The sequence below is a fragment of the Jaculus jaculus genome, chromosome 15, assembly GCF_020740685.1.
Source record: "Jaculus jaculus isolate mJacJac1 chromosome 15, mJacJac1.mat.Y.cur, whole genome shotgun sequence".
Classification (NCBI taxonomy): Eukaryota; Metazoa; Chordata; class Mammalia; order Rodentia; family Dipodidae; genus Jaculus; species Jaculus jaculus.
In genome coordinates this window covers 62,710,198-62,728,490 of record NC_059116.1, presented here as the reverse complement: position 1 = coordinate 62,728,490, position 18,293 = coordinate 62,710,198, and the positions used below count along the sequence as shown (strand labels likewise).

General features: G+C 37.9%; 1 protein-coding gene across 1 annotated transcript in view; it reads right to left on the bottom strand.

Annotated features, from left to right (window-relative positions):
• Window positions 1-18,293, bottom strand: part of Cubn (cubilin) — a 255,894-nt gene that overhangs the window by 234,105 nt on the left and 3,496 nt on the right. The window contains exons 5-13 of the mRNA XM_045135128.1: window positions 16,708-16,809; window positions 16,001-16,104; window positions 10,388-10,514; window positions 9,398-9,557; window positions 6,613-6,744; window positions 5,651-5,746; window positions 3,156-3,274; window positions 2,427-2,613; window positions 1,148-1,260 (exon numbers count right to left, since the gene is read on the bottom strand). Of these exons, the coding sequence (XP_044991063.1) occupies window positions 1,148-1,260; window positions 2,427-2,613; window positions 3,156-3,274; window positions 5,651-5,746; window positions 6,613-6,744; window positions 9,398-9,557; window positions 10,388-10,514; window positions 16,001-16,104; window positions 16,708-16,809 (1,140 nt within the window). The remainder of the gene's footprint in view (window positions 1-1,147; window positions 1,261-2,426; window positions 2,614-3,155; window positions 3,275-5,650; window positions 5,747-6,612; window positions 6,745-9,397; window positions 9,558-10,387; window positions 10,515-16,000; window positions 16,105-16,707; window positions 16,810-18,293) is intronic.

The window sequence follows — 18,293 nt, the reverse complement described above, 5'->3', positions numbered from 1 at the left end:
AATTCCCCAGTACTCACATAAAACCAGATGCACAAAGCCAGGCACATGAATCTGGACAACAAGACTCTCTAGAGTATACATTCTCTCCCTCTCTCTCTCTCTCTCTCTCTCTAAGTAAATGAATAAAAATGCAGTTTTATTTTTTAAAAATCAATGAAATAAATTTACCTAGATTTGAAACTGTCTAATCAGACAAAGTCATTTCAAGTGTATGGCTGATAGTATTTCTAAATCACCAAAATTTACCAGTCATTTGAAAAATCTACCTTGAGTTAATCCTAACTGGCTGATATTGCTATTCAAAAGAATCTGCCCCAAGTCTCTGGATAATCTGAGTGTGCATTCATCACAACTTGGTGCTGCTTCCATGGGTCTCAGATGTCTAGCCTACAACCACACACTTAGATGTGGCGAAGGGGGCCATGGTCCTGAGGGCTGCACATCATGAAAGAGTGAGAATGTCAAGAGTTGAGGAGGGGAAGATGGCAATATAAAAAGTACTGAGCACCCAACTACAATGGAAAGAGCATAGAAATGTGACTCTGAAGAAAAGTGTTAAATGAGCCCACTTCACCACATTTCACATATAGAAATATAGCTAATAAAATATAAAGATTTTGTATTGATAACCCTGTTTTAGACAGCCAAAAGGTTATTCAATTTAATTGTCATCAAAACCTAAAATCAGTAGTATTGCAAAAGAATTTCAGAATATTTTTGAAATTCATGCTAGAGCATTAATGTTTTCTAACTTTAAATCTACAAAAGTTAAAAATGCAATGACATATAGGCATCAAGTTAGCTACTGGCCAGCAGTCAATCAATGTTGAGCATGGACTCTGGAACCAAACTTTACTTTGAAATTGATTTGTTCCTCTTATGAGCTAAGTCATGTGCTCATGTTGGAAAACTATCACTTCTCTTACTTTCTATCATTTCATCTATGAAATGAAGATATTAGTTATCTCAAAGAATTGGTATAAGATAAAGGAAGTGAAAGCAAAATGTCTATCTCAAAGTCAGGCACTTAGTAAATAACTAATGACAGTTGAATTATCATTGTATGTAGTTTATCATATTTATGAATGTATCACATATTCAAATACACAAGTGAAATATGCACTTTTACAAGAGCTACTATATTTACCTTTCCCTCCTCAGTTCGAATAACCCAGAAACAGTTAACATCATGATTAAAACCAACATTGGGGCTCTGATAGGTGATGGTTCCTGTTGTCTCTGAGAGGGTCTCTCCACACACTGCAAAGGAAAAGATAAGAAAGGTGCTTTTAAGAAAAATACCCTGACAGGATGTACACACCAGTGCAATAATGCCACACAGTCTTGGCTAGGAGCTCTGCTCATTGTAAGGGAACCCATGTCTGGAACTGGGAACCAGATCAGAATCCTATGGAGACAAAGATTATGCTCTCTGGTGTCAATCTCTTACTGGTCTTTGGCTAAAAGAGGGGTTACATATATCAAATTCTCCCTAAATTAACAATGCTTATGTCACTTAAACTATGCTGTCTCACTCTCTGTTGGAGAATCTTCTTCTTTATCAGAAGGTAGGGAGACCCGGGAGATAAACTGCCCTTACACTTCAGCCAACCCACAAAGGCATTGGGGAGACAAGCAAGAGTGCTGCTTCCATGTGGAACCTAACAATCACTGCCACAGTGAAGGAGACAGACCCTGAGGATACTCAACACCTAACAAAGCAGAGATCCAGAATCTCCTAAGAACTCATCACTGAAGTAGACTTAAAACACACCTAACATGGCCCAGAGAATTTTGCGGTAGAGGGGGCAGAAACACCATAAGAGCCACAGGGTAAAACATTATACCTAGAGGCATTCCCTCCCAACAAAAGCCAAAACAAAATTAAAAAACAAAAAAACTGACTGCTGCTTCCACAACCCATGAAGAATACCTACAACCCCCAACAAAATGGGGACAGGGAACAAAGAAAAAGAGGGTAGCAACACAGGATGTATCCACAAAAATTCACAGATTCTCCAAAGAAGTAAATAGCTCTTCTTGATTCACATTTCTATTGATGCCCAGGCAAATCCCTCCTCTTATCCCAAGTCCACTTAATTTCCCATTGTCTTCTTTAAAAATTCTAATATAAAGCTTGAAGGTTAATTCCTTAGCATATTTAATGAATGATTATATAAGCATAGTGAATACAATGAATACTAACATAATTACTTTGAAAAAAATCCTTCAGATTGATATTGATATTGGAACTAGTAAGAATTTAAGGCCTTAACAATTCTATGCCATTTCTACAAGGAAGGATTTCGTTCTTGGCATCTTAGCAATTGGGGAAGAAAGTGAGCTCAGTGGGTACTCTGAAGAAGCCCCCATTAAATGCTATGTCCGAGTTGTGAGCATCCAAGTGTAAGCAATGCCTTCCATACCTTGCTGTGGAATCTGACAGTGAGATCCAGTCCAGGAACTCGTGCATTCACAACGGAAGGTGTTTGTACCATCAACACAAGTACCCCCATTCAAACAGGGGCTGCTAAGACACTCATTGATGTTTTCTGTGCAGTTTCTACCCATCCAGCCTGAGTCACACTTACAAATATAACTGGACTCTGTGTCCTAAAGAGAAAATAACAGTGCAATACCCTAAACAAGTGGGCAAACAGTAAAACAGAACCAACCCAAACAATAAAGAAAAGTGATCATATAAGATATACTCATTAGGAACTGGACCATATTATATAATTCCCAGTAGACCAATGCATTTATGTATATATATATATATAGATAGATAGATAGATAGATAGATAGATAGATAGATAGATTATATATATAGATAGATTATATATATAGATAGATAGATTATATATATATATATACATATACATATATATAACATAATTACTACATGTCAGTAGTCACATTTATTCACATTAAACTGTAGGCTTTCTTTACTACTTTGAAAATCTCAAGGATAAAAATTAACTGATGGCTTACTGGTTTTCCTAGAAAGAATGGCTACTATGCATTATCTGGGGATTATTGTTCCTTATTTTAACCTTGAACCATTATTTTAAATTTTATGAATCATATAAAAATATAGCAGTGAAACTAAAACTATTTTCAAGTTTTCATCTCCCCAGAAACAGCAAAATACTCACTGTGCATTGTCCATTTACACAAGGGTGACTTGAGCAAATATTACTGAGCTGTGCACATCCATTTGGCCCATAACCATTTCCAGTATATCCCAGGTGACAGGTACAGAGAGGTAATGAACCTGTTCAGCAACAAACATGGCAGGTTAAGTATAGGTCTCCTCCTTGGTGCAGAGGCACTAACTAAACTCAGGTTTTGGTCACTAGGTAAGAGCCTACCATATGTCAAGCCTACCACATGTCAAGTGTACATATTCCTACAGGCTGATAACACAAGCTTTGAGGAGAAATCATGAGTAATAGAAAATACTTTTCCCAATTGGAAGACATTTATTTTGAGGTAAAATACATTAAATGTTTCTACTGTGTTATATATGAATTTACATGAAGGCTGTCATTTCATATGACAGATGGTCCTGTGAGCTATACACAATTGAGAAGTACATTAAAAGATGGAAATTCTTCATCTTAGAGGAGGGATTGTTAGTAGGAAATAAGACTCTTATACAATATTATCTATTGTCAATATAATTACTTAAACAGCACTTAGCCACAGCATATAAATATATATGAATATATATAATCTACATATGCATATAAATGACAAATTAGTAAAATAAAAATGAAAAAAAAATTGCTTTGGTCTTTCAAGGTAGAGTCTCACTCTAGCCCAGGCTGACATAGAATTCACTATGGAGTCTGAGGGTGGCCTCAAACTCACGGCTATCCTCCTACCTCTGCCTCCTGAGTGCTAGGATTAAAGGCATGTGCCACCACGCCTGGCGAAAAATGAAATTTTGAGATAAGAGATGGTACATTAGTATGTAAATGGAGTTACATGCATGTACTTGGTAAAAAATGCAAATCAAATTTGTGATATATAAACAGAAGGAAGAAAATATAGGATGGAGGGAATTGGGGGGAAGAGGAAGGGAAAGGATAGGAATCAAAAAAAGAAATTGTATTTGAAAATGCCATAAATTTTTAAAATGTTGAAAAAATAGAAATCTAGATTCAATTTAGTGCCATAAATGAACAATAAGTTTAAAAAAGATAAAATAATCTTTAATATAGAAAAAAAACATAAAAGCACTGAAAAACTTGTACTTGATTATTTGCAGGAGTTTGATAGGAAAGACCTTTATAAATATGGCTTGAACAGAAGATGCTGTAAAATTTTAACCTTCTAAATAGAAAATACTAGCATAAAATTCAGAAAACAACATGCCATGACTAAATTAATCAGAGGACTGGTGTAGTAGCTCAGTTAGTAGAGTGTTTGCCTAGTATGCAATCCCCAGCACCACACAGATAGGGTGTGGTAGTACACACCTGTAATCTTAGACCTTAGGAGGTGCAGGCAGGAGGATCAGAAGTTCAAGGTCATCCTTGGCTATATAATCATTTTGAAGCCAGCTTGGACTACATGAGACCTTGTCTCAAAAATAAATATTCTTAAGCTAGGGGGACGGCTTAGCAGTTAAGGTGCTTATCAGTAAAGGACCCAGGTTTGATTCCCCAGTACCCACATAAAGCCAGATGCACAAGGTGGTGCATGCATCTGGACTTAGATAGTAAGATAGTAAGATGATGTCCTTGGCATGTAATAAAGTTTTTCACGCCCATAAGAAAGAACTTTAATTAAGCATATAAATAAATAGAAAACAGGTAATAAAAATAAAAATTATTAATAATTAGTAGCCTAAAACCTATAGATAAAAACCTAAAATCTATAGATGAAAATGGTAAAACAATTTTTGCTTATAAAATATACCAAAGTGAGAAATGACAGTCTCTGTGATTGCCAATTTCTACTAAATATGTATGGCATATGCTGCTGATAAGTATGCACAATAACACAGTGTTTTCCAGAGAAGTATGCTGCTATATTCTGGGAGGTGAGTCCTCTTATGCAGCATTGCAGAGTCAAGATACTGGGTCACATACATCCATTTCTCTTTAGTGGCTAACTCCTTATTTCAGCTAGCTTCATTACGTCTGAAATAAACCCTTCTCAGCCCCTCTCTACTGCCAGCTTTGGTCACATGACCCCATTCCAACCAATGCCACAGAAATGAAAGTCCTTAAAGGAATGTGGTATTTCCTTCTTTCTCCTTTACTTGAATAAAAAATTACTTAATTACCTTTGAAAATAATTCCTAGATCACTGTAAGAGTATAGCTTCTTGCATTTAAAAAATCTAAGTGTATAGGTTTATAATAGAGATTAACTTTGAGTTTGAAGATCACAATAATTTTGAAACCTGGGAGTGAGGTTGTATGTCTATAACCAGCAGTTGGGGAGGCTGACGCAGGGGGACTACATGAGTTCAAGGCTAGCATAAGCCACACAGTACATTCTAGGCCAGCCTAGGCTGCAGAATGAGGCCCTGTCCAAAACAATGAAACTTTGAGAAGGAAGATTTTGTTTTTAAAATGCTGAATTATTTTAGAGAATTTTAAAGTAATGCCCAAGGCTAAAGAGAAGTAAGTGCTTACCTAGGGCTGGGGAGCAGGATGCATCAGGATGACAGCCTCCATTATTGATGGAGCAGATGTCTAAGATTGTGCACACTTTCCCATCACCACTGTAACCTGGCCAAAGCAGAGCAGTAGGTGAAAACAGGTCAGAAATATGGGAGTATTACAGTGCCCATTTGAGATGCAATGCCATGCAAGAGACCTCCTGCCCCATATCTTCTCATCAGCCTAAAGAATGCGACATAAAATCCCATAGACAAAACTTTATAATTGAGAAAAACAATAAAAAATAACCTAAGTACAGAAACAATAGGCTGGTTTGTTTCAATGAGTGTGTGTGCAGTATGTGCACATGTATGTGTGTGACATCACTAGGACTCTTACTCGACATGGCTGACTTTAAGTTGATGTTTTTCAATTTCAGTGACTGGTATTCTTAGAGGTAAATCATTTTATAAGTCTAAAGTGTTATTGTTCATTTGATTAAGACATAAATGAGAGAGTTTATCACTTAGAACTCTCTGAACTTCTTGTATACTAATTTGATTTAAATTTCAGAAGAGAACAGATTCTTTTCAAAAGAAAAAGGGAACTCACATGTATTACACGTCAGTGAGCCTTATTTGTGAAACATCTCACAGTGCACTGTCTTAATAAATATTATATGTAGGAACAGTGAAACAGTTGACCTGAGAAGAGTATCATGGAGCATTTTTTTCAACTTCTGTGTTATCTCGGTGGCAAGTTTCTATTTGCAGGGGCCTGTGTAATACCACCATTGGAATTGTATGCTTTCTTTCTTTTCATGTAATTGTTCTGTGTTCTGAATTTACAACTTAAATGTTCTATGCTGGCCAGGTTTGTTTTTCCTTAAACAGAAATGATTTTTAAAGAGGAGCACAAGATTCTATTTTATGTGTGTGTGTGTGTGCGCGTGCGCGTGCATGCCCATGGTGGCATTAGGGAACCTAGTGAAGTACCTGGTGGACAGCTCCCACACCTGAATGATCCAGCTGTGTTCACACATGGAACCAGGGGAGCCATAGAACAGCCGCCATTATGGATCTCGCATTCATTGATATCTTGGCATTCATAGCCATTTCCTTGCCAGCCTGAGTGTGATATTCAAAAGGTTAGCACCACTGAAAGTTAACAAGGAAAAAATGCAAATAATTAAGTCTTATAAAAACTGTAATACTATTAAAGATCCTTAAGACAGGCTTGGAAAGAGATGCTGAAATGGAATTTTTTAGGAGAGAGGAATATTGGGGCACCCAGAGGGAGGGTTATTATACTGTGAAAGAACATGAAAATAACAATGAAACAGATTTCCTGCTTTGTCTTACAGGTTTTGGGGTGATGAGGACATTTCCATGCTACAGGGCCTAGCCTACATGCTAGGAAGCACAGACACGTGGATGGAAATGATGGAGCATGGGGAAGGCAGTAGATTGGACCCAAGGTCATAACTCAAATCATCTTGCTAGTGTCTGGCCCCAGGCAACATCTGGCCTCTTAAAACAATCATATTTGTGTTCTACAATTACCTTATTCTACACAAAACTGTAGTGAGACATACCTAACAGATTATTTTAAAATGTTTAAATTTTAAAAATATTTTATTTTTATTTATTTGAGAGAGAGATGTATATGGTGCTCCAGGGTCTCTAACCACTGCAAACAAACTCCACATGCATGCACCACCTTGTACATCTGGCTTACCTATGTCCTGGGGAATTGAACCTGAGTCTTTTGGCATCAGAGGCACGTGCCTTAACCACTAAGCCATCTCTCAGCCCCAAATGTTTAAAAATTTTTGAACCAATTTCTGGCCAAGCAATGAGTAAACATTATCCACCTATAGACTGTTTGTTGGATGTTAAGGTAATATAACTAATTGGGAAAGAAGTCTGGCATAGTCACTAATTTTTGAGCTACATAGACTTTGAGCAAAAATTCCACTGTTTGAAACTTCCTCTGTAGTGATAAAACTTCCCACATAGGAAGATCTCCAATGCAGTATTGTTTAATGAGGAAAATGCAGTGATCAATAAAGATAAAGGTTAATGCTTTATAGACTCATCTATAGCACTGAATACTAAAACAAGTTTAATTACATGCATACACCTGCATTTCATATATATGTATATACTCATTGAATTTTCCTATCCATGATTTAATTTCATACAACAAATTTTATAATGTAATGTTGGAATCATGCTAGAAATTTGGGGAAATAATTGTTTAAAGTTTCTATGAATAAAGACAAGTGGAAGATGAAACTGAAGGTAAAAGAAGAATATCATTTTACTTGAGCTGTTTCTGTTGCAGTTAATCATGGTAATCTTATAATTCATTGTTACAATTATAATTACATTGGTTTTAAGTAGGGGATCCTTCTACAAACCTACTCAAATTATATTTATGGATGATTAAGTGAGTTCACAAAGAAAAACTGGAGGGTTAGAGGTGGTCCTTGGTGAGAAGACCATGGGTACTTTTCCTTTTTTTTTTTTTTTACACATTTTTATAGTTTCCTTTTTTATACTATTCAGGGAAAGAGAATAATAACCAAGCAGAAACAAAAGCTTTTGTTTCCCTTGTTTCTTTCAAATAATATAAGGAATTCAAGAGTGCATCTCCCATCCTCCAACTTATATCATTTATTTTTCTGATTCCTACTTCTTAACTGATAAATTCCCTTCATGGTGTGGTGCCCTTGAGAATCAATAGGGAAAAAGGGTCTTTAAATGTTATTGCAATTTCTTTCTAGTTTTACAAGATCTAAACCAATAGCATGCTAAAAGTCATTAAACCGTAAGTCACTAATGAAGTATGATAGGTGTGTGGAGTTTGCTGGAGACAGAGTGATGGAGTATTCTACAGCTCAGCTCATAAGAAGAGTGAGGCAGATCTGAGTTTGAATTCAGTTTACTACAAGCTATGTACTTCTAATTCTCAAGTTCTCCTAAGGAAGATGTAGTTAACACTGATTTTGACCATGCCTTGCTTTTATTTCAGTTGCAGGAATGAACACCCATGCTTGCACTTACACAGTGCCTTAATGAAGGAATAGCTGCTATTGTAAAGAAGTCTTTTCACTTTACTTTCTAAGGATACTCAGGAACCAGAAAGGAGACTTTTCTGGTTAATTGCTAACCGATGCCCCCAGCACCATGTTTTGCTCACAGCATGTGCCCTACAAATGTGTGGAATGAGTGGTGAGGATCTTACATAGTTAGAGGAAATCTCTTCATCCAGAGTTGAGGTTCTCAGCAGCTGAACATGTGTGACCTCCTCTGGTGATTCAGTTGCTGTGGGGCTGTGAGGAATCTGGGTGACCCTATCTACAGGGAGGTGACAGCATTAAAGGGCACAATAAGGTGAGAGCTACTGGACTGTAACAGAGGCACAAAGTTGTCAAAAACATTAGCCACATTTTCAAACACTTGTGGTTATCAGGACAGGTGGTTAGAGTACATGATTTTAATCATAAGATTGATAAATTGATGGCTACAGCAATACAAGCTTAGACCTTTCAAACTCCATGACTAACCATTCTCTGAAATTTGACCCTAGCATAGTTTTGGATAAATCCCCAACTCAGAGAGATCATCTTGGGCAGAAGTCAGTGATGCAGCACATGCCCCTTGGTTTAAAGGCCTCCTAAGAATGGTCTACTTATCCATCAGCAGCAGAAGGAAATTGGTTCTGCTGCCTTGCCTGCCTGGCATCTTAGCCCAGCATGGACCCCTCAGAATGTACCTGTTGGACAGGCCCCACAATAGAAAGAGCCTGGAGTGTTGAAACACCGCACAAGTGGAGAACAAGGCGAGGGCTGGTGGCTGCACTCATCTTGGTCCAATGTGCAGGTGTTGTTTGAGGCCAAGGTCCACCCAGGATTGCAGATACAGCTGTACTTGGGCTGGCAGAATAACAAACAGCATGCACAGAAACAATCAGGAAAAGGGATTTAAAAATAAGCCTCTGAACATCTCACCAAATCTCAAACTGTATGTCTAACATCCATTTGCATCAGGCCAACAGAGTAGTTCCTTTTACTTCCCATGAGAAATAAGAATCTAGACTAGGACATGGGAAAAGGAAGCATCTTTATTTCAGAGTAAGAGGATCCTATAATTTATCCCAAAGATGCCCAGGAAAGAGCAACCATAATCAAGAACTAAGTCAATATAATTAAAGTCAATCAAGTCTCTCTGCTATGTTTTTAGAGAAAAACACCCACCTAGGCACAGACATTGGAAAATCAATTGTTTCCTTTTTGAAAGTCTTTTTCCTCCCACTCATGAGAATACATGAATAGTTTTAAAACAGAACTAAAAGTAAAGAACTGAAGTCCAGCTGAACTGCCCAGGATTGGGTGAACTTGAAGGTTGAGAGGCAAGGTCCTCAGGACACAGAGCCACATGAGAGAAGTAGACCCCTAGAGTATTAATCCCCCCCACCCCCCACAGGCTCAGGGCCAGATAAACCAGACTCAGAACTGCACCTTGGTGCATGACAGAGCCTTTCATGTGTCCATGTCCTTTCACTGTTAGCCTTACAAACCTCACAGCGAGATTGACAGGAAAATATTTTCTGCAGTAAGTTTAACCTGGCTCCACTTTCCTATGTAAATCTGCTCTATCTGCCTTGTATGCTCTGGGCAGGGAGTAACCTCACTCTACAGCACCACAGTGCAGCACTTGACCACAGGATGGGGCAGCTAGCAACAAGTTGAGGGAAGGGACCCACCTGATTTGGTTGCTCTCGGTCTAAATCCTCACAGATGCCATGAACACAGCGTTCCTTAGAACCCCCTTCACAGTCATTATATTTGGATGCACACTGGGGTCCATATGTCTCAGGTGTGCAGTGACAGCTGTAGATTACATAAGAGAACCATGTCAGGACTTGTGTTTCAAGGCCAGTGACTATCTCTTGATATCAGAAAAAAAAAAGTCCACATTGCAAATCAATGATGTTAACATGGAACTATAAACTGGTAATGCAAAATTGCTGAATGTAGCCTTGAAATCCTTCTATGGTTACAACTGTGTGGTGAGTGAATATATTATGTTTACAAATTGACTGTTGGAGAATCATGACTTACTATCTCAAGGCTACCACTATAAATTCTCCTGGTATGAAGTCATCAAGCAGCACTTTCAAAGGTCGGATGCTTTTCATAAGCATAATCTTCCATGCAATTTATAACATCTCTATATTTTTGTATAAAAGATGTGTCATCAAGAAATGATAATTCTGAAAATTCCAAGATTGTTATTCTCATTAAGAACAGATCACAGGTAAAGGATAATTAGTAATTAAACTTGAGAAATTCATTTGTTCATTTTCTAGTCATAGCTATTTACTCTCTCCTTAGCTTTTCTGCCATACTTTTTATGACTTATTCCCTTGCCTCCTCTCTCCTATCTACATAGAATAGTTTTCCAGATAATTTTATTACAGTCTTTGGAATTATAGAACTTTAGAACATTTCCTATACAATCTTAGTATTTGATCCAGATGATTTTATTGCTAAAAGTTTATTTTCATTCCTCCCCACACATTTTCCAACTTAAAAAATATCTTAAAACCAATTATTACTATTACATAATATGTAATACTTATTTGTTTTCTAATATAATCATTATTGGTTTTCAAAATCTATTTCCAAGTATGAAAACCTGAGTGTTTGGGAACTTTTGGGCAACCTGTTTATGTCCTGAACAATCTGTTAACTGTTTACCTTAAACAGTGAACTAACTCATGATTCCAGTCTTCAAGTTGTGTTCTCAAGATCTCTAGAAAGTACTCAGAAATTTGTGTTTCTCTTATCACTAAGCATTTAAAGATTGAAAAATTCAGATTTGAGAGAAAATTCTTGTTATGCACCTGAGATTAAATTCTCACTGTTTATATCCCCTTCTTATTATTCTTGGAAATGAATTATGTTGATATTATATACTTTTAAACCAGCTACAAAGTAAATTTCTTTCATTCAAGTTTGGATAATATAAGAAGAAGAAAAAAAGAAGCAGAAAGGAAACTAAGTAAGCAGTAGGCTTCCTTGCTATTATCTACAAAGGAATATATATTAAATCCCTTTTTACAGACACACATTGCCCATGCTCACAGAATTAGTAACTTATAGAAGATCATGAAAATCCAGGTCTACAGCATTTCAGTGTAATGGTTTTTTGTCTTACATTTCTAGTCCGAAAGGTAAAGTTAGTATGGTTTTTTGTGTTTATTTTTTAACTTTCACGTTGTTTGTATTCAAAATATATTTTCAAGGTGATAATATGGTTTTTAAAGAAAAGGAATACTTAATTACATGAATACCTCCTTAAATCAAAATATCTTAAACCATATAGGTACTACATGTATTCTGTTTAATTTTTTTAAAAGTTTAATTATTTATTTGAGAGTAACAGAGAGAGAAAGAGGCAGAGAGAGAGAGAGAGAGAGAGAGAGAGAGAGAGAGAGAGAGAGAGGGAGAGAATGGGCGTGCTAGGGCTTCCAACCACTGCAAACGAACTCCAGATGCGTGCACCTCCTTGTGCATCTGGCTAACGTGGGTCCTGGAAAATTGAGCCTCAAACTGGGGTCCTTAGGCTTCACAGGCAAGCACTTAACTGCTAAGCCATCTCTCCAGCCCCATATAGGTACTACATCTATTTTAAAACCATGTTCCAACTATTCCTGTCTTTGTTATTACTGTGATAGCCTTTTGTGGTTGATTTTTTTCTCTTCAGTCTTTAAAAAAAAAAAACTACAGATGAATTTGTCAATTGAGAACAAATTAACTATTCTTTCATAGTCATAGCTTGTCTTGTGTACATGTACTATTATGTACTGAGGAACTGAGATTATTAGCTGAATACCGAACCATCACCTGACAAAGGCCAGTTTAAGCTCAGAATATTTTTAAACTCACCAGTGGCATAAATGGAGAGAAGACAAATTAGCTACACTTACCATCATCATATTTCTAGACAACAAACATGACACTTTTTTTCCTAGAGGTCTGAACTCAAGTATATATACCACCCATGAGTGGCTAATTCAAACCTCAAATATCTTAAACACAAAGTAAATGAAGAAAAAATAAGAAGCAACTTTTAGAATGTATAAACATAATACATAACACTGAGAAGTATAAAAATATCTTTTATCTCTGAGTAGTTGAAGGCAAGACTCAAGCAGATAGTGATTTTCTTGCTCTGCTTTATACAGGACCTTTTAATCAAAAAATTGTTCGTCAAACAGGGATTCCAATGAATTAGTATTTGCATGGTGCTTTCTCTCTTCAAATGTCTGAGTAACTACAAGTTAGCACTTTTGTTAAGTAAGAACTACGAACTACATTTTTCTCTCCTAGTGAAATGATTTAAAGAACTTTAAAAAAATTTAATTTCATTTTCTTTTCTTTTCTTTTTTGAGAAAGGGTCTCATTCTAGCTCAGGCTGGCCTGGAATTCACTATGTAGTCTCAGGGTGGCCTCGAACTCATGGGGATCCCCCAACCTCTATTTATGTGAGAGACAGAAAGAGGCAGAGAGAGGGGAGAAAGAGAGAGAAAGAGAAAGAGAATGGGCACACTGGGGCCTCCAGCCACTGCAAACAAACTCCAGATGCATGTGCCACCTTGTTCACCTGGCTTACACGGGTCCTGAGGTACACGGGTCCTGAGGAATCAAACCTGGGTCTATTGGCTTTGCAGTCAAGCACCTTAATGGCTAAGCCATCTCTCCAGCCCCAAGAATTTTTTTTCTTTTTTAACTGAAGGAGGTGTTATATCCAAAATAAACTGTGCCCTCAATGGCAGGTACAGATTATTCCACAGTAGCTCGTTTATATTCACAAAATGCAAGCTAAGATTTCCCAAAGATTCTAACATCAGTGAAACTGCTGAATAAGCACCTTAGCCTGACACATTTAATAGAACTCAAAAAACTGTCTAAATGTCCACCATTTCATCACATGCAGATTCCACAAAGCAATAATAAATTTTGTGTTCATCAACCTGTCTCTATGTCATTTTTACCCTTTCAAAAATCACCATCATATGCCCTGAACTTGGTATTTAATATAAAGTTACTCTTCTCAGATTCACATGGCTTCAAAAGCTATTTCCATATCAAGAAAAAAGCTGGATTGAAATGCTTTGCTCTCTAATGTCCTTCAGCAAGTCTGTGAGAGGCAGTGACTGAAGCCAAAGTACTGCAGTTACCTTCTTATTGTTGGCACAAGGCTCCAATCAAAAGCAGTTTGTGAGAGGAAAGGTTTATTTTGGCTTACAAAGTCAAGGGGAAGCTCCATGATGGCAGGGAAAACATGGCATGACCAAAGGCTTCACATCTCCTCCTGGCCAGTATAATGTGGACAACATCAACAGCAGAGCATGCCAAACACTGGCAAGGGGGAGCTGGCTCTAATGCTCATAATCCCGCCTGAAACATTTCTGCTCCAAGAGGTTCCAATTTCCAAATTTCCACCAGCTGGGGACCTAGCATTCAGAATGCCTAATTCCTACCACCATACAAACTCAGTCCCAGACACAGGAAGATAAGTCCTTGACTTGCTTCTTTCTCTTATAAGGAGTTGCAGAGAGAATTGAACACTGTTCTTGCAAAGTTGAAGGTGCCACTAAGAAATGCAGCCCCTGAGTAAAAGCTCTTCCTCCTTCTCTGCCTCATTCCTCCTTCAAATGTGCACATCTCTAGTCCCTGATATATAGTTTTGAATGTCGTAAGGCTATTTTTTTCTTTTCTCCTTTTTCAATCATGTGTTGAAAACAGTTATGAAGGTTTGGGTAGCTAGTTCTCATCTTACTTGCACTTTATACATTTTTATCACTCTGTTGGTCTACTGTGATGATAAAGGAAGATCATAAATGAGATTTAACCTCCAGGACATTCTCAGGTATCAGGAAGTTCAAAACATATAAATGATAGAAGTCAAATTGGGACATTAGTTACTGATATGTCCAAGTAGAAATTCTTCTTGATAAATGCCCATAACTAGAAATCAAGAGATAATGCTTTCCAGGAAACAAAAGATTACCCTGAACCTAGATGTGTCCAAAATACAGTGGCAATGGTTTGGGTAACATAACTTAAATGAGCTATTAAGTTGGCATTTAAAGCAAAGTCCAAGAACTAGTTCACAGATTGTCTTTTAAAGCCTTGATTCATTAATACCTCAGTCACCCTGCCCTACGTTAAGGTAACACACTACTAAATTTCAGGTAGAAAGGTGGTTAATTTGGATTTTGCCTAATGGTTGAACTCATAAACATGCCTACTGAAATCTTAATGACTTAAATTTATTTACCTAGAATAAGCAAGTGTTTCAAAGATCAGATTAAATAAACAAGGGAACTGTGACTGCTTTGGGGAAAATAGGATAAAGACAAAATTATTGTATTCACTTATACAGGAGAGAAAAGAATGGATATTGTTACAAAAGAAACAAAGGGCAAGATATCAGAGTCACTAGGAAGAGTATAAATAATTACTCTTTAATCAAGCAAGATGGTCCTCCAGAGCAATGAAAGGACTTATTCATGATAGAGCAGAACCAAATTGTTAATCCTTAAATAATCTCAGAATATAGGAGACTAGCCAGTATATTGGGAAAGATAATGTCAAGTTTTTCTAGAAAGCTAATTTTAGGAACTATATACTAGTAAGCCTGACAATGATTTTCCATAAATTTATGGATATTAAAAAGCTGTTGTGTGGGCTGGAGAGATGGCTTAGCGGTTAAGCGCTTGCCTGTGAAGCCTAAAGACCCCGGTTCGAGGCTCGGTTCCCCAGGTCCCACGTTAGCCAGATGCACAAGGGGGCGCACGCGTCTGGAGTTCGTTTGCAGAGGCTGGAAGCCCTGGCGCGCCCATTCTCTCTCTCTCCCTCTATCTGTCTTTCTCTCTGTGTCTGTCGCTCTCAAATAAATAAATAAATAAATTTTTTTTAAAAAAGCTGTTGTGTGAGGCAGCATGGCCAAATTCCTAGTAGACAGTGGGAAGACAAAGGCATTGCCACAGCTGGAGGCGGTGCCGTGGGAGCTCAGTGTCTGGGCTAGGAAGGAGAGGCCCTAAGCAGGTCACATGAAGAACTTAGTCACTATGGAAAATGAAGCTGCACAGGCGCCACATCTAGGAACCACATGTCTACTCTCAAATAAATAAATAAAAATGAACAAAAAAATTCTTTTAAAGAATGCAGCAAGAGTGAATTTATTCACTTCAGTCTTTGTTCTGGTTTTGGTCAGCACACTTACATTGTGCTGAAGCAGGAAGATGTGTGCTTTTAACTACTGGATGTTCTGGCTCTTCAAAATGGAACATATTTAAAATTACCTGAAGCGCCCCACTGTCTTCACACAGGTGGCACCATTCTGGCAGCCCAAGGCTGTTCCTGAGTACAACTCACATTCATTAATTTCATCTGAGCAGAGAGGACCCTGTAGTCATGTAAAGAACACAGTGAGATGCTGCTGGACACAGCTTTTTGGAGGTACATATTTATGAGGTATATTTTAGGATTTGTACATGGAGAGTAAATGCATCTTTAGTAAAGCCAAATGCAATAATGCTAACATTAATCTTTTGCTAAGATTCCTCAGAAGCTTGGATTTGGCCTAACAGGACCAAAGAGCTCTTCACAAACACACTGCACTGACTTGAGAAGCATCATGCTAATCCATCCTCCTTTCTCAGTGGTGCAACACCTGGGAACACTTAGCACTTATATGGTTAACATGCATGCTTGGAGCACTTTTATCATTGCTAAAAGAGGGTAGGAAAGCATACATAAAGTATGTACTATGGTGCTAAACAATTTATATTAACACCAACAGAATTAGCAATTAACGGAGCTCCTTGAAATGGTTTAGTATTCAGTGGGTTAAATGATCAGACCTGACATCATTAGACAGAGTTCATTCTGACTTAAGAGGCAGGCCCCATTATCTGAGAAATTTTGGTAGACTAATTGGATTCCCAAGAAGCCAGACGTGCTGACTCACCTGTCAGCAGAGATTTAGAGCAAGAGACAGGTGACTCACCTCCCACTGCCGAGGACAAATACAAAAAAAGGAATTGTGCATATTGAGGCAAGTGCCACCGTTATGGCAGGGATTGCTGCTGCAAACATTCATGTCCACTACCTGGAAAACAAGAGGGCAGCTGGTGAGGCTGCGGGACTTGCCCTGGGTGGCAAGGAGAGGCAGCGCGTGCGCACATGGAGGGCTCCCTTCGCTGAAACCGCCTCCGGACTTGTCAACAAGCACCAGCCTGCTCAAACCAATTCTCTTGTGAAAATGTCAGTAATGTTCATGTTCTGCACTCTTGTGCCTTAGCCAAAGGTAGGGGAGAAGATTCTCTGTTCCTCAGAAATACCATTCGTGTGAGAAATATGTCACTGGTCAGGAGTAAAGGTTTTCTGTGTGAGAATAGTAATGGCTATTCCTACCGCACTATGAAAATAAAATGGAAATTTCCTGTTCTTTTGCCTATTAGTTTTATCTTTGATACCTCAAGATAGGCCTTTGAAATCTGATCATCTTTTATTACCATTCCTCCTCCCATTGGTTAGGATGACTGAACTCTTTTCACTCTTAGCCCCTTTGTTTGAAATGTGACCAGCTAAGATACACTCTGCCCTATGCTCACCTGACTGCCTTCAGACCAGAACAGCATACAGACCTACCTTTGTGTTCACAAACTGGGGAATCTTACCTTATGTCAGCTATAGACCAGTTTCAACTTTGCACAGTTTTGTTGTTGTTTTTTTTTTTTAATGACTTTGAAGGCAGAGGAAACTTCTTAAGAGAGGGTAAATAATAATGCTTTTTTTTTTTTTTTCAAGATAGAGTCTCACTCTAGTGCAGGCTGACCTGGAACTCACTATGTAGTCTCAGGGTGGTCCCGAACTCACGGTGATCCACCTACTTTTGCCTCCCAAGTGCTGGGCTTAAAGGCATGAGTCCACCATGCCCAGCTCATAATGCAATCTTTTTAATGCAATTATTTTAAACTTAGTGAAACTGTCTGTTTAAAACAAGGACAAAGTATTTATTATATTTATATGCCCATGCACTTAGGTAGCCTCACAGAAACTCAAGTTGGTTTCTTTAGTTTTGTACATGAAATTGACAGCCAGAAGAAAGCGGAGTAGACCAGTACCGCTTACTGCAAAGCCAGTCCTGCTCTACCCTTGTCATAAGAGGAGAGCATTTATGTGGGGGAGCTTTTTTCATTATTCATAAACTGTGATTTCTTCTTTTATTCTATTTGTCTAACTTCGTTCCAGTGCCAGTGAGCTCTGTACTTCAAAAGACTGAGGGACATTATTAAGAAATTCATCACAAACTGTTTACTGTTTAGGGATAAAACTTCAGGGTTTCTGAGGGTCTGACAGGAAATGAGATTAGTAAGCAGCCAGGAGGAAGGAAGATTAGTGTCCCTGTCCTACACAAAGACAGAAAGACACTCACATTTAAAAATCACTTCAAACTCTCCCAAATGGTTTAGGGAGAGGAAAATGGGAGTCCATTTTTATCATACTCTCAAGTTCAACCTTTGGGATAAACAGTGATCCACTTTAGGACATTGATCATCCCCCTGCTGTGTTTGCTGCATGCATGGACCC